The 12,576-nt window shown below is 32.2% G+C and overlaps 3 protein-coding genes and 1 long non-coding RNA gene across 5 annotated transcripts; 2 read left to right on the top strand and 2 right to left on the bottom strand.

Moving 5' to 3' along the window:
• The first annotated feature begins 24 nt into the window (after positions 1-24).
• Positions 25-1,288, top strand: LOC123015044 (probable serine hydrolase). Its single transcript, XM_044414475.1, has one exon. It carries the CDS (start codon positions 253-255, stop codon positions 1,237-1,239), a length of 987 nt encoding a protein of 328 aa, XP_044270410.1. The 5' UTR covers positions 25-252; the 3' UTR covers positions 1,240-1,288.
• A 437-nt stretch (positions 1,289-1,725) lies between these two features.
• LOC123015042 (transmembrane protein 135-like) lies at positions 1,726-8,054 on the top strand. 2 transcript variants are annotated; one of them, XM_044414472.1, is made up of 7 exons: positions 1,726-2,144; positions 6,296-6,426; positions 6,473-6,769; positions 6,814-7,084; positions 7,138-7,305; positions 7,359-7,499; positions 7,551-8,054. In XM_044414472.1, exons 1-7 carry the CDS (start codon positions 1,980-1,982, stop codon positions 7,821-7,823), a joined length of 1,446 nt encoding a protein of 481 aa, XP_044270407.1. In that variant the 5' UTR covers positions 1,726-1,979; the 3' UTR covers positions 7,824-8,054. The 2 variants fall into 2 exon arrangements, with proteins under 2 accessions (XP_044270407.1, XP_044270408.1); XM_044414473.1 differs by lacking the exon at positions 1,726-2,144 and adding an exon at positions 4,296-5,201.
• LOC123015045 lies at positions 3,712-7,025 on the bottom strand. The gene is made up of 2 exons (XR_006413359.1): positions 4,788-7,025; positions 3,712-3,999 (listed from the first exon to the last, which is right to left on the bottom strand). It is a non-coding gene; the product is annotated as an uncharacterized LOC123015045 (long non-coding RNA).
• LOC123015040 lies at positions 8,041-12,370 on the bottom strand. Its single transcript, XM_044414461.1, has 18 exons — positions 12,023-12,370; positions 11,827-11,969; positions 11,587-11,778; positions 11,329-11,536; positions 11,122-11,281; positions 10,934-11,072; positions 10,698-10,879; positions 10,474-10,651; positions 10,226-10,424; positions 10,014-10,177; positions 9,780-9,965; positions 9,594-9,734; positions 9,357-9,545; positions 9,151-9,304; positions 8,998-9,104; positions 8,779-8,946; positions 8,291-8,460; positions 8,041-8,240 (listed from the first exon to the last, which is right to left on the bottom strand). The coding sequence occupies exons 1-18, from the start codon at positions 12,249-12,251 to the stop codon at positions 8,159-8,161; spliced, it is 2,991 nt and encodes a 996-aa protein (XP_044270396.1). The 5' UTR covers positions 12,252-12,370; the 3' UTR covers positions 8,041-8,158.
• Between the last annotated feature and the right edge of the window lie 206 nt (positions 12,371-12,576).

Below are 12,576 nucleotides of genomic sequence, written 5' to 3'. Positions count from 1 at the left end.
AACTATGCAACGGGTCATACAAGGTCACTCAAGTTTACCAACACTTGGTTACTTTTTCTGTCATTTTTTGACATTATAACCTCAAAAACCAAATTGATTTTTATCTAAAAACATCAAAAAACACGTTTAATATAACACAAGTTATGTATAATTATCATAAAATACGACAGATAGTTTTTTTATTGGTAAAGTCGTGGTGACACAAAAAGTGAGGTTGGGAACGATGACCCTTGGACCCAGTTCAACACCAGAATGCTGCCCAACTTTTCTAAATTTATTTTCCGGCATTGTTCGACCAAATCTCGGCCTTTCTGTGAAGTGAAAATTCCCGTACCGTGGGGCCACATTGCGGGAAAATGGTGGAATCCCACAGATCAAAGACCTATTTTGACCGTACATGGATGGCAAGACAACTGTGGCAGTTTCGACAGACTAGTGCCTTTACTTAATCCCGATGTTGGTATCCTTGCTATTGACTTACCAGGGCATGGGTACTCGTCTCGTCTTCCTCCTGGGATGTACTACCACAATATGAATTACCCTATTCTCATTAAACACATTTCTGATTATTTCAAGTGGCCTAAAGTGTCGCTCATGGGACACTCTTTGGGCGGGATCAGTTGTTATGTATACACAATGCTGTTTCCAGAGACTGTTGATTTTTTAATTTGTATTGATGGAGTGAAACCGCTTTATAAGAAGAATAACGGGCCTAGAATGGCTGAAGGGATACAAGAGTTGTTGAACTATGACGAATTAGCTAGAAGTACTGAAGAGCCACCAGCTTATCCACTTGATACTATGAAGAAGAAAATTAGTGCCGTGAATAATAAATCTATTGATATTGAACATTGTCATCATATTCTAGAACGGAACATTGCACCGTCAAAAAGTGATCCAAATAAGTATTATTTCACGCGTGATCCGCGTTTAAAATCAAGGCTCATCCTCAACTGGTCAAGGAAAGACTTGCTTGAAGGGGCTTATAGGGTCATTCCACCATTACTTCTGATAAAATTTACTGGAAGTGGATATTTTGAAGATAAGAAGAATTTCTACGAACTTTTGGATGCCCTCAAGAGAACATCAAAAGACGTCCGGATGCACTACGTGGACGGGACCCATCATACTCATTTAAATAACCCAGAGTCTATTAACACCATTATTAACAAGTTTATTGAAGTTTACAACACTGAGACAAGAGATGTGGGTGGGATTAAACAAGATATTATACAATAAATAATTTATTAAATGTTTAGTTGAATAAATTCATGTTTGGTTTAATTCATTTAATTTTTTAATTAGTTCATTACCAAATGATTGTTGAAACCGTGGACTGATCTGATTGAGTAAGCTATAGGGTGTCTCAAAAACTTCATCACTGTTGTCGTTTCTTTCATTATGTGTTGTTCCCGCAACTCTGAAACCGTTTCCTGACAGTTCAATACAAAATTCTTGCCCTTCTATAGTTGTCAAATTGAAATAAATTTTTTGATCAGTACCATCCAAAATCTCGACGTTTTGGACATGCTTTTCGATGTCTTTAATCACAGCTTTTGCTTCAAGTTTCCAGTTTTCAGCATCAAGCACTTGTTCAGTCATTTTAAAATCAAAACAGCTGTTAGTACTGTCACTTTGACAGCTGATTGTCAACTGTTCGTTATAGCACAGGTCGTGCCATCTGTCGGTCTATTTGTCAATAACTTTTGTAAACACCTCGAAGAAGTGGTCATTTGGCCTGATCAGCTGTTTTATGTGAAAGTGGAAGTTGTTTGTAGTGTTGCGAAATCAAGATTAAATTGTCGTTATTACATTTTTGTCAGCTTCACTGTGCTGTGACGTAAAATGTGTTCTTATTTAGATATCTCCTGCAATAATTGTTTTATTATAATTTGAAAAGACCAGATAATAGAATTTTTTCATTGGTGTTTAGAAATTTTTCTCGTCTTGTTGATTATTAATAGTGCGGTTTGGTGAAAATGTCCCAAATTTACAGTAAATTGCCTCTATCTGTAACAGGGACCATAAAAACTACGTGTATTGAATATGTTCATCCTTGGACTGATAGTTGTTTGCAAGGGATTTGTGGATTGTATTTATACGCAATTTTTGATTCTTTGAGGATATATGGGACGGTTTATATGGTTAGTATTGTGTCCAGTTTTTTCTTCATTATTATAGTCTTCTTACGTAAGCACTCATTATTTGACCAGTAGATAAAAGGTCATCAAGTATACATTATCAACATGTAAATAATTTTAAGAAAAACAATTTTTCATTATTCGAAACAGTTTACTGAAATGTAAACAAAATTCTAATAATGCATTTCCTGACATTCCATTGACATTCAAAATTTCTAATTCAATAACTTGAAAGTGCTTTTCTTAACATTTTCTGTTATCTTAACTGGTTTTTAACTTACGTTTCATTTTATTTAATTACAGCTTGAGTCTACATAATTCAAGTTTGTTGACGTCATATTTTTGTTGAATATTAATTGTTGTTCATTTGTTAAAAAAAGGAACTCTAAAAAAATTTATATTTTTGTAATTGGTACTCCTATTTCCTTTTGGAATATTTACATATAAGAAAAAATAATAAAACAGACTTTTGATGTTGACATTGGTAAAACTGGTTTCAAATTGTTAAGGGCATGTGACGTCATTAAATGTTGGCAGGACTAATTATTTTGGGGTTGGTTTCAATTATGTTAAAACTCTATTTTTCATTCTCTTATTATTTGAATTTCAAAAAGGGATAACTGTCAAAAAAAAATGAACCAGTTTTTTTAAAACGTTAGAAAAAACTACATACAGTCAAAAAAATCAAAAAAAGTGGTCGTCAGTTTTACATTTGAGCATAAAATTAATTATTCCTGTGTAAATGAGCTTACTTAAATTTACGAAAATACATTATTTCGCATCATGAAGTTTGGTAATTGGTCAGGTCATCAAATCAATTTTGTTGTGAAAATGTAAATCATTTATTATTTATTTATTCATTTTTGAAATGACATTGACGACCACTTTTTTTGAATTTGACTGTAATTTGTTGCACTGAGATATCATGCTTAAAATAATCACAAACTTCCTGAAATTATTATAAGGACATAATTGAATAGGTTTTATTATAACAAGACTAATTATTAACGGATGAAACGACTTGTTTCTTCCAATTTTTCCTTATTGATATTCGGGTATTCAGGGTAAAATATCGTGACAAAATAAGGACAATCAATTACGCGGTCCGAAGAAAAAGTAAAAATGAGTAAAATGAGTCAACTTTATCTTGCCTGATCAGACTACGTTTAAAAGAAAAAACTTAACCCCGACTTATAATTAACATTTTTTGTATAGAAAAAAAAGTAATAACGAAACTCGCCCAACGAGAAGGTAAACCACCGTCTTAATGAAAGACTCGACATAAAATTCATGTACTTAGTATAAAAAATTTCATTTTTTGATAAAATAATATTGGCAGAGTTTTTTGTTTCTTTTACTTATTTCAAATTTTTAGCTAATACTAGAATTCTAATACGGATTCATCAACTTTTTTCACTCCAATAAACAAAATTCTAAGTTTTATAATTTTTGCCCCTATTAACTTTGTGTTTGTAGGTAAATGCATTAATTTTATTTTGTAAAGCAGTATGTAAATTTAGGCTTCCAGTGTTGATATTTTGAAACATAAATTATTAAACACCATAAAATGTAAGTTTTGTACTTACAAGTATAATTTGTAATGTATTGTATAGTTTTTTAGTTTTTTCATTTTACATTCATGGTGACTGACAAAGGTCGTTGAATAATTAAATAATTATGTATGTTCATGATATCATGAAATTGTTATTGGGCATAGTTTTGTATTAATTAATCGACATCGTTTACCGATCCACTCTGTATAGTAACTACAATCAAATTAGCTGCAGTTTCAAGTTTTTTGACGTGTTATCTCATTGGTAGGTCCGATTGAGAATATCTAAAGTTTTTCGTATGGCACCTGGAAGAAAAACAACTTTTTATATTTAGTGCATTATTGTATTAAGTATAATTACAATTGACATTTTAACATTTATTAGTAATAATAACACACCAGTATTCATAAATATGAGACAATATTTGAACCTCAAAAATGACCTATAAAATGATGTTAATCTAAATAATAACTCTTGTCCTATTTCTACTGATAAGAATTTTACCCTCGGAATGAGGGTATGGAAATTTGTTTTTTTTTTTTTGTAATAACTCGGAACCATTTAACCAAATAATATAAAATTTGGAATTGAGTAGATGTATCCGGTTTTGATAATTACCAGTTTCAAAGGTGTGTTCTCACAAGTAACCATTCCAAATTTTATAACATTTGGTCAAATGGCTCCGAAGTTATTACAAAAAAAAAGCAAATTTCCCTACCCACATTTCGACGGCTGTAAAATTGTTAAGCGTCGATATAGGACACGAGTTATTAAAATTAACATCATTTTATAGGACATTTTTGAGGTTCAAATATTGCTTCATATTTATGAATAACTCTATACATTAGTCTGTTTTGCGTTTTTTCACATGAATAGATGCGCTAGACGTTAGAATTCATAACAATTACAAAACTCAAGTTTAACTCACCTGTGTTAAATTACTTTTTATTAAGATTTTAAACTTTTTTTTTACTTTCATAAAGTTTTATAAACATTGACTACTAAAAAGATTCACAGTAATGTGTCTGATAAGCCGGTCAAAACCATTTAAATGAGTTATGATATCATTAAACGTTTTACACTACCTACATACCTAATAATCTGTTTATTGCTACTAAATGGACAGGAATTAGCCGATAATAATAAATTTTTATAATTACTTCGTTCTAAGTACAAGTCACCAAGTGACTCGCAGAAAGAACTGCTATCACTACTATCTCTCCTTACGTTCGGTTGTGTATTTAGAAAAATTGTCCCACCAATAGCGTCGGGTGTAAATGTCAACAAATAATAATTTGATAAGCACAAATAGGTAACCACTTGTAGTTAAATTTGGTCTGTGATAATCACTAACGCGAAAATGGTGCAAGTTTTGAGCAAGTTTCAAGCCTTAACGATAGATTGTCGCGATATACACAATTGGCAAGATGTTTGTGTTATTTTTCATACAGAAACTGGATTAAATAGTGTGATAGGTTCATTTAAAATGTATATTGGTGTCTACTTGGTAAGTATAATAATTTATACTTATAAATTGGTAATAAATATGTCACAGACAAGCTACTTACCAAGAGAAAAGACGATGATTTAACAAGAAAATTTAATATTTTTAAAGTCATTTCTGCTTTGTTTAATTTGTTATTTAACTGGTTGCACATTAACAAACACTAACATTTTTCCGTTGTAAAAGAAGAAGCTTTATGTTGTAGTAAATGATGTCACTGGTTAATAAATGTTGATGGGGTTTAAAAAGTAACAACACAAGTGATTTAGTAGAGGTTACGCATTGCTATTGAACTATTTTTAAGTTGGTGAAATTTTTATCTAACTAGGTAGGTAAGTTATTCGTGACTATCGTCTTATTTTTCTATCTTGAATGAATAACGAAAGAATTTTAAACAAATTTTAGAAATTTTGGATTAAGTGAACGAAAAACAAAAGTTCTGGTTTTGGGTGATTGATTTATTTATACTTTTATGATAAATCAATAATTCATTAATTAGGGATATCCAAAAATTTGGCTGTCAAATATCCAGAGAAATTCGAAACACCTACTACATGGTTTTCCTTAGATGTTACGCATTTTCTATTGTTAGGTTTAGTAAAGTAATTTATAATTTATCAACAAAGAGAGAAAGCCCATTAACATAAAATAAATAAATGAAGGTATCAATGGTCCTATTGTTTTTGAAATAGCGTTGGATGTAAATATAAAAAAGTGGATTTTGCAATCCACTTGAGTAAAGTTTTACATAACTTTTTGCTGAAAAATGGTTGCTTTTAGTAAATTCCGACCGCTATTTGTGGATTGCAAAGAACTTCATTATTGGGAAAATAAGTGTGCTCCTTGTCCATTGAAATTAGCTAAAGTGGTTGCGTTACCTTCCTTCAAAATTTATTTCTGTGTCTACGTGGTGAGTGAAGGTGTTTGAATAATTTTAATTATAAACATTTAATTTTTGAACAAGATTTCCGCTCGTATCTTTTTTGTTTACTTTCGTTATCAGTTCCGGTTGGTGTAACAATTTTTCAAAAAATCTGGTTATCTAAATGAGTGCTAATGACAATAGTCAAATCCAAAATTTGGTAATTTTGTTACAGTTGACCCTGTTGATGAAAGGTCGAATTCCGACCAAAGAAGATTTGAAGAAAACAGTTTTAGGAATCTTACAATCGACCGCTTTTCTCAGCGGTACTGCATTTGGTTACTCTCTATTTTTATGTGTTTTAAGGTACGCAAAAACCACCAAAAAACTTAAAAGAAACATAGCATTTTAGACGACTTTTGGGCAACTTTAACATCCTGACCGTGTCGGCAATCCCAGCATTCTTATCTAGCGTATTCTCAGTTCTAATCGAAAGGCCTTCCCGCCGCACTCTGTTATGTCTATACGTCAGCAATGTCGCAACAGAAACCCTCTGGAACATGGCTTTATCACGCAAAATGGTCCGAAATATCAAATATGGCGACACGGCCATTTTTGCCATTGGCATGGCAATTTTACTTATGTATTACAAGGGGGGTTACCATAAAGACTCAGTGGGGAAGGCTGACAGCATGTTTGGAGTCTTAAGGTTCGTTATCTAATTATTGAGATAACACTTTAAATTTTGTTCAGATTTGTAGTGGGGCCTTATGAAGAAAAAGACTACAGTGCGAGATCAAGCCAAGCGAGCAGCTTCTACAGACAGCAAGTCCAAAACATTCCAAATGTTGGCTCGAGAGCGAAATCGGGAAGTTGGCATTCGAACTCGCGATCAAAAAATCCCGTTTTTCACATTGTTACTCAAGCTCTACGTGTTTATAAAAAAATTATATACAAAATAAAGTGCTGTGATAGACATCTAGCGTGTCCTCATCCATTTAGTTGTTTGTATTATACGATGCAAGTAATTGGTTGCGGATACTTTTGAGAATTTGCGTCTGATCTAAAGGTTTTTAGGGCGTAGGAAAAATGTTTAGTATCGGTTTAGGGATACAAGTGACTTTAAAGTTAGTTCTTAATATGAAGAAAATCGTCCAAACACCGAGAAATTTGAAAACGATCTTGTTTAGGAAAGATACTTTGAATCTGGCAGTGTTCCTTGGAGGTTTCTCGGGTTTATTTAGGGCAAGATTCGAATTATTTACATTTATTTAGATTTGTAAATTATGTATTTTTAGGCCGTTTTGTGTATTTTGAGAAGGGCTACTGGCAAAGATAGTCCCTCTTTTGCCATCCCAGCTGGCTTGATCGCCGGAACTGCGTTTACACGATACCCAGACACCACAGTATCATTATATGTCTTATGGAAATTAGCCCAAGTACTTACCACCTTTTTTACTACCGACCCTGATTTTTCCAATTTTTTTTAGATAACCTACATCATGGGTATCAATAAAGGAATTGTTCCACGAGTCCCTGGATTCACCGAATTTTTGTATTGCTTCAGTACTGCCGTTCTTTTCCATGCAGCTCTACTAGAACCGACAAATTTAAGGCCAAGTTATTGGAAATTTTTACACTCAATTTCTGGCGGAAGAATCGCTTGTATGAACCGCATTCCGTTGGATGCTTGGGGCCTCGGTACTTCTGAATCTCTTGAACGTGTTTTGGAACTAACTAAAACACAGAGAGTTCTGAAATAGGGATATTTGATCACGTGGTACTTTTGGAACTAGTCAAAATGGGTGTTAGTTTACAAAAGTTTTGAAAATACTTACTTTTAATAATTAGGTAATTTTTGACGCTGGTTAGTATTTTACTGAGGGTAGCACCGGTTCTGGGTGAGCAACTCTTTTTGTTATTTTATTTTCATACTTTTAATAAATGAGATTTTTATTGCAATATTTAATGAAATAAAGGTAAAACAGCAAAACTATTTTTATTTAACTATTTTAACAGTAGGTAATAATAAACTAATTTAATATTGCAAATATTAGTTAACGAAACTCAGATAATTATAATTTGTTAAGAAACACAGCTATTTGAGAGTTTTAGCAAACAATAAAAATATTTCATTCGTTGTTGCTCCTTCGGGAACCCTTTTTTTAAATAATTCGTACCTAAAAACCGAATTAGTAAAAAAACAAACGTTAAATTGTGTTATTCCTACGCATCACTTTTTCCGCCCTCATTTAAGTGTGCTGCAAAATATCTTGCAAAATACAGAAAATTATAATGTTGTTCAGTTCTGAAGGCGAAATTGATAGCCATGGAAACAAATTTCAAAATATCATTATTCGACTTCATTTCTCTAGTAGAGGCGAATTTTTTAGCTAAATGCTGTAAAAAGTATGTCATTATAATAGATTACTTCCGAGGTGCTTCATCACCAAGACGAAAGGCAAGGTACGATGACGCAACGACCATCAAGATTTGTATACTATTTTATTCACAATCATCCTCCTTACAAAACAGAAAGCTAATAAATAATGTATCATATTTTGAAAAACGTCATGTTTTATATGACTGCAAACTGTAAACATCATATCAATTGCTAAATAAAGTTGAAATGTCATACTTTCTAACTTTGAACAAGCAAGGTAATTTGATTATTACTTTGTGATTGTGAATAAAATAAATTACAGTCCGAAACATCACCTTTAAAGATTTCGATTCTTCAGTTAGAAGATCAACAATTTGACGTTTCTTCAACATTTCCTCATAAATTTCTGCAAGTGTATGCATTATTATTAAAGGTAAAGCTGGAGAGGATGTTTTTGATTGACTAAGTATATTGTTCATTAAAAAACCAAATTCTTCGTTGTGCTAAAAATTAAAAAACGAAAATTTTTTGTAAACGTGAAAGATCGCTCTTACTATATAATAGAAACGTAATATCTTCGAAAAATATTCGAAAGACACTACATTCAAATACAAAATAGTGATAACTTTCCTTAGTAGATTTTGGCGTTCTTTCAAAGCCACTAAAATATAAGTAGAAAACAATTGTGTTATTATCACTTTACTTACTCTCTCTATTCTCAATCACGTGCTGTACTACAAAATTAAATAAAATTTCCAAACTCGTGGGTTCAGTAATTTTGATTACGAAATGAGAATATTCACGTCTTCGTTTAAGTTCAGTTTCAAAGTCGATATAAAGGTCACAAAAGGTTTCCAAAGCCTAATTAAAAACATAAGTGAGGTAGAATAAAAATTTGAAATACTGAAAATACCAAAAATAACTCTGAATTTCTCTTCCCTTGTTTAAGCATTTCCAGACATCCATAAACAAAGTCTTTACAATCATTGTAGAGGAGACGATTGGTGGTCTCACCCCCATTATCGTTTTTAGGAAGCCGCATGAATTGGCGTAAACGCCAAACTAAGTGCCACTTGCAACAAACTACTAAGTACTTTAGCGCCTGCAAATTATAATGTAAAAAAAACTGTAAACATTGTTTGTACAAAACCTTCAAGAAATTAATTTCCCAGACTTGGAAAATGTCTTCCCATGCAAGAACTGTTGTCAAGTCAAAATGTGAAAATAAGATGGATGCTTTTAACGATTTTTTTCTTATTTCTATCAGCAAAGTTTTGCCACAATCAGGAGACTAGAAAATTATATTTAGTTGTTAGAAAAATTGACAAAAAAATACCATTTGTTTTAAATCATCGGATAATGACTTAATAGAAGTTTTTAAACTCTCAACCACAACAGTAGCCCTGTTATAATACTGTTTTGCACAAAAAACAGCAAACACCTTTGTTATGTTTTGGAGTAAGATATAATCAGTTGTTCTTTCGAACATTTCTTTTAATATCGTAAAAATGTTGGTGAAATCCTAAAACAATAATTTGTTGTTTTTCAAAGAAAATAAAAGCTTACTTACATCTTTCAAATCATCCGAACGGCAAACACTACAATCAATAAAAGACAACAGTTCAATTAATTTGTGCAAACACACTTTTTCGGTTTGAAACGCAAAAAGTAATTGTGCGAAATTGGGAATTACATTATTTGCTACTTTAATATGATCATCATCGTTTGGCGACCCTAAAATTGCAAATTAAAATAAAGCCCCACTTGCTAAAATATAATTACCTCGGTGGACCTGTCTAGAATAGGAAAAATTCCCGGTGAGCACATACCTGACACACTCATTTAAAATTTTAATAAGACCTGTTTTAGCACCTAAACGAATTTCATCATTTAGTAAAACTTTCATAAACATTGTCCAATCTTGTAATTCATCAGCAAACTCAAAAACTGATTCGAGAAAAATCGGGAGTTTCTCTGCATCCTAAAGAAATTTTTAGTCTGTCGCATCCACCAAAAAAATTTAAATTTACCTGGGGCTTTGAGAAGGCTACTACAACAAGTGAGAGTAAAAATTGTTCCTCATTTGGGTTTTGATGGCGAAGATAAGCCACTAGAAATTTACCAGCTGCTTTACCTAAGAAAACATCTTTGTAATAGATGTTTCTAATAATTTTATTTTTATATTCCTCGGTGATTTTGTCAAAGTAGCTAGAAAAAATGGTTTGAAAACGTTTTTACTGTTTAGTTTTTTTACTTTTCAATAGCTGCAGTAAAAGCATGTACTGCTTGAGCAGCTACTTGAGAATTTATATCAACAAATCTCCCAGAAATAAATTTCAAACATAACTCAATTCGTTGTTTTAGTACTTCTGAAATTTCCTCGCAGCGGATTAATTTTTCAGCAGTTGTTAGAGCCGACAATCGGACCAATTCGTGCTAAAACAATTTAATATGATTCACATCGAGACATCAGTACATTTTGTGTCAAACCTGATCAAGAATCATTTTCATTAATCGCCCTAAACAACGACGCTTTAATATGAAAACCTCTGGATAGAAGCAGATCCATTGGAACATTTCTTGCGTTGCTCTTATTTTTACTATAGCCCCTCTTTTATCAGGTATCAAACTAGGTCAAAATTAGTCATTTATATTTATTAGACTTAAGTAAATCTTACCATTGTTTGTCAAAAATTAGGTAAAGGAAATCAATTGTATTTTCAATATTGTTTTTTTTGATTGCCAATATCCTTTCAATCGAAGTATTCTTATTAATATCCTGGCTCAAGGAAATGAATTGTTTATAGAGTTTTAGAAACGATGTTATCATATTTATTACTAAGGGAGCAAGTTTTATAAAGAGTTAAGTAAATTGTTTTACTTACTTATTATAACACCAGTAATACAAATATTACTCATATTGCTTAAACACATACATTTAACAAATTCCATTATGTGTGCCTCAAAAACTTTATCAAATAACACTTGAGACTTGAATGTTTGGATTAATAAATGATCTAAAAACTGGCCAAGAATGTGTTCAGCATCCTTAACAAAACTTGTTGTTTTCATAAACAAGAAGTGTCCAGTTTTCTGCAAATAATTAAATTTATTTCTGAACCAAGTTCAATGAGTAATTTTACTTTAAGTTCATCTTCCAGTAAGTCATATTGCATCTGTTGCACGAGTTGATCCGAATTTTCCCGCTCAAAATTGTAAAATTTTTCAACTGATAACTTTTTGTAACCACATAGGTCAACAAAAAGTTGGAGAATACAAATAATCGCATGTTTTTTATTGGTCTTGTATGTGTCTACTAGCTCAAGTGTGATGCTCTAAAATAGATAAAATGAAGCTGGCTTACTAGAGAATGGTATATTTACTTCTAATTGATCAGGTTGTGTCATTATTTTGTAATAGAGGCTCTGTTTATTTTTCGGTTTCAATGAACTCCAAAAATTCTCCCACTTGAGAGGCTTTACCCCTCGACCTCTACTACCAATAGTGACCGAAGTTTCCTCAACAGCTGCAAATCACAATATCTTTTAGAACGAATTCAATACTTGTTTTGTACGTTACATTCGCAAAAAGATGAAATCACATCATTGTCAGTTCGATTTGCCCTATTTTCACCACTGTCTCCATCAGATTCAACTTCCATCGGCTCTTCCCCTCTTGAAATGGTGGAAACACTTGGAGAAGACGACAAATTGGGAGAATTATTATTCCGAGGAGTGCTAGTGGCTCGGGTTTCTTGAGATGCACGATCCCGGTTAGAAGCACATAAATTTCTTATGGAAAGAGACATTTTCACACGGGGAAATACACTTGAGTTTTTTGCCACCACTTAAAAAACCGTTAAATGCGCAGCGTCTGTACAAGAACCAAACTGGCCAATGGAATGCCAGGTTTCATCGGCCATGTTATAAAGTGCTGCCAACCTGATGATGATGAAAACGATTTTTAATGTAAAAAATATGTATTATTTCACTTCGCATGAAGTATTAAACGAAAATAATTCGAGAAAATTAAGTAATTTTTATTGCTACGGTGAAAAACGTTAAACACGCTTAAAATTGTGAATGTCGGCATTTACCGGCCATTTTGTATGCAGCTCTACCAACCCACAAAAA

The sequence above is a fragment of the Tribolium madens genome, unplaced genomic scaffold (genome assembly GCF_015345945.1).
Source record: "Tribolium madens isolate multiple individuals breed KSU strain unplaced genomic scaffold, Tmad_KSU_1.1 Scaffold_97;HRSCAF=244;Tcas5.2_LG3a, whole genome shotgun sequence".
NCBI classification, from domain to species: Eukaryota; Metazoa; Arthropoda; class Insecta; order Coleoptera; family Tenebrionidae; genus Tribolium; species Tribolium madens.
This window is presented reverse-complemented; position numbering and strand designations above follow the sequence as displayed.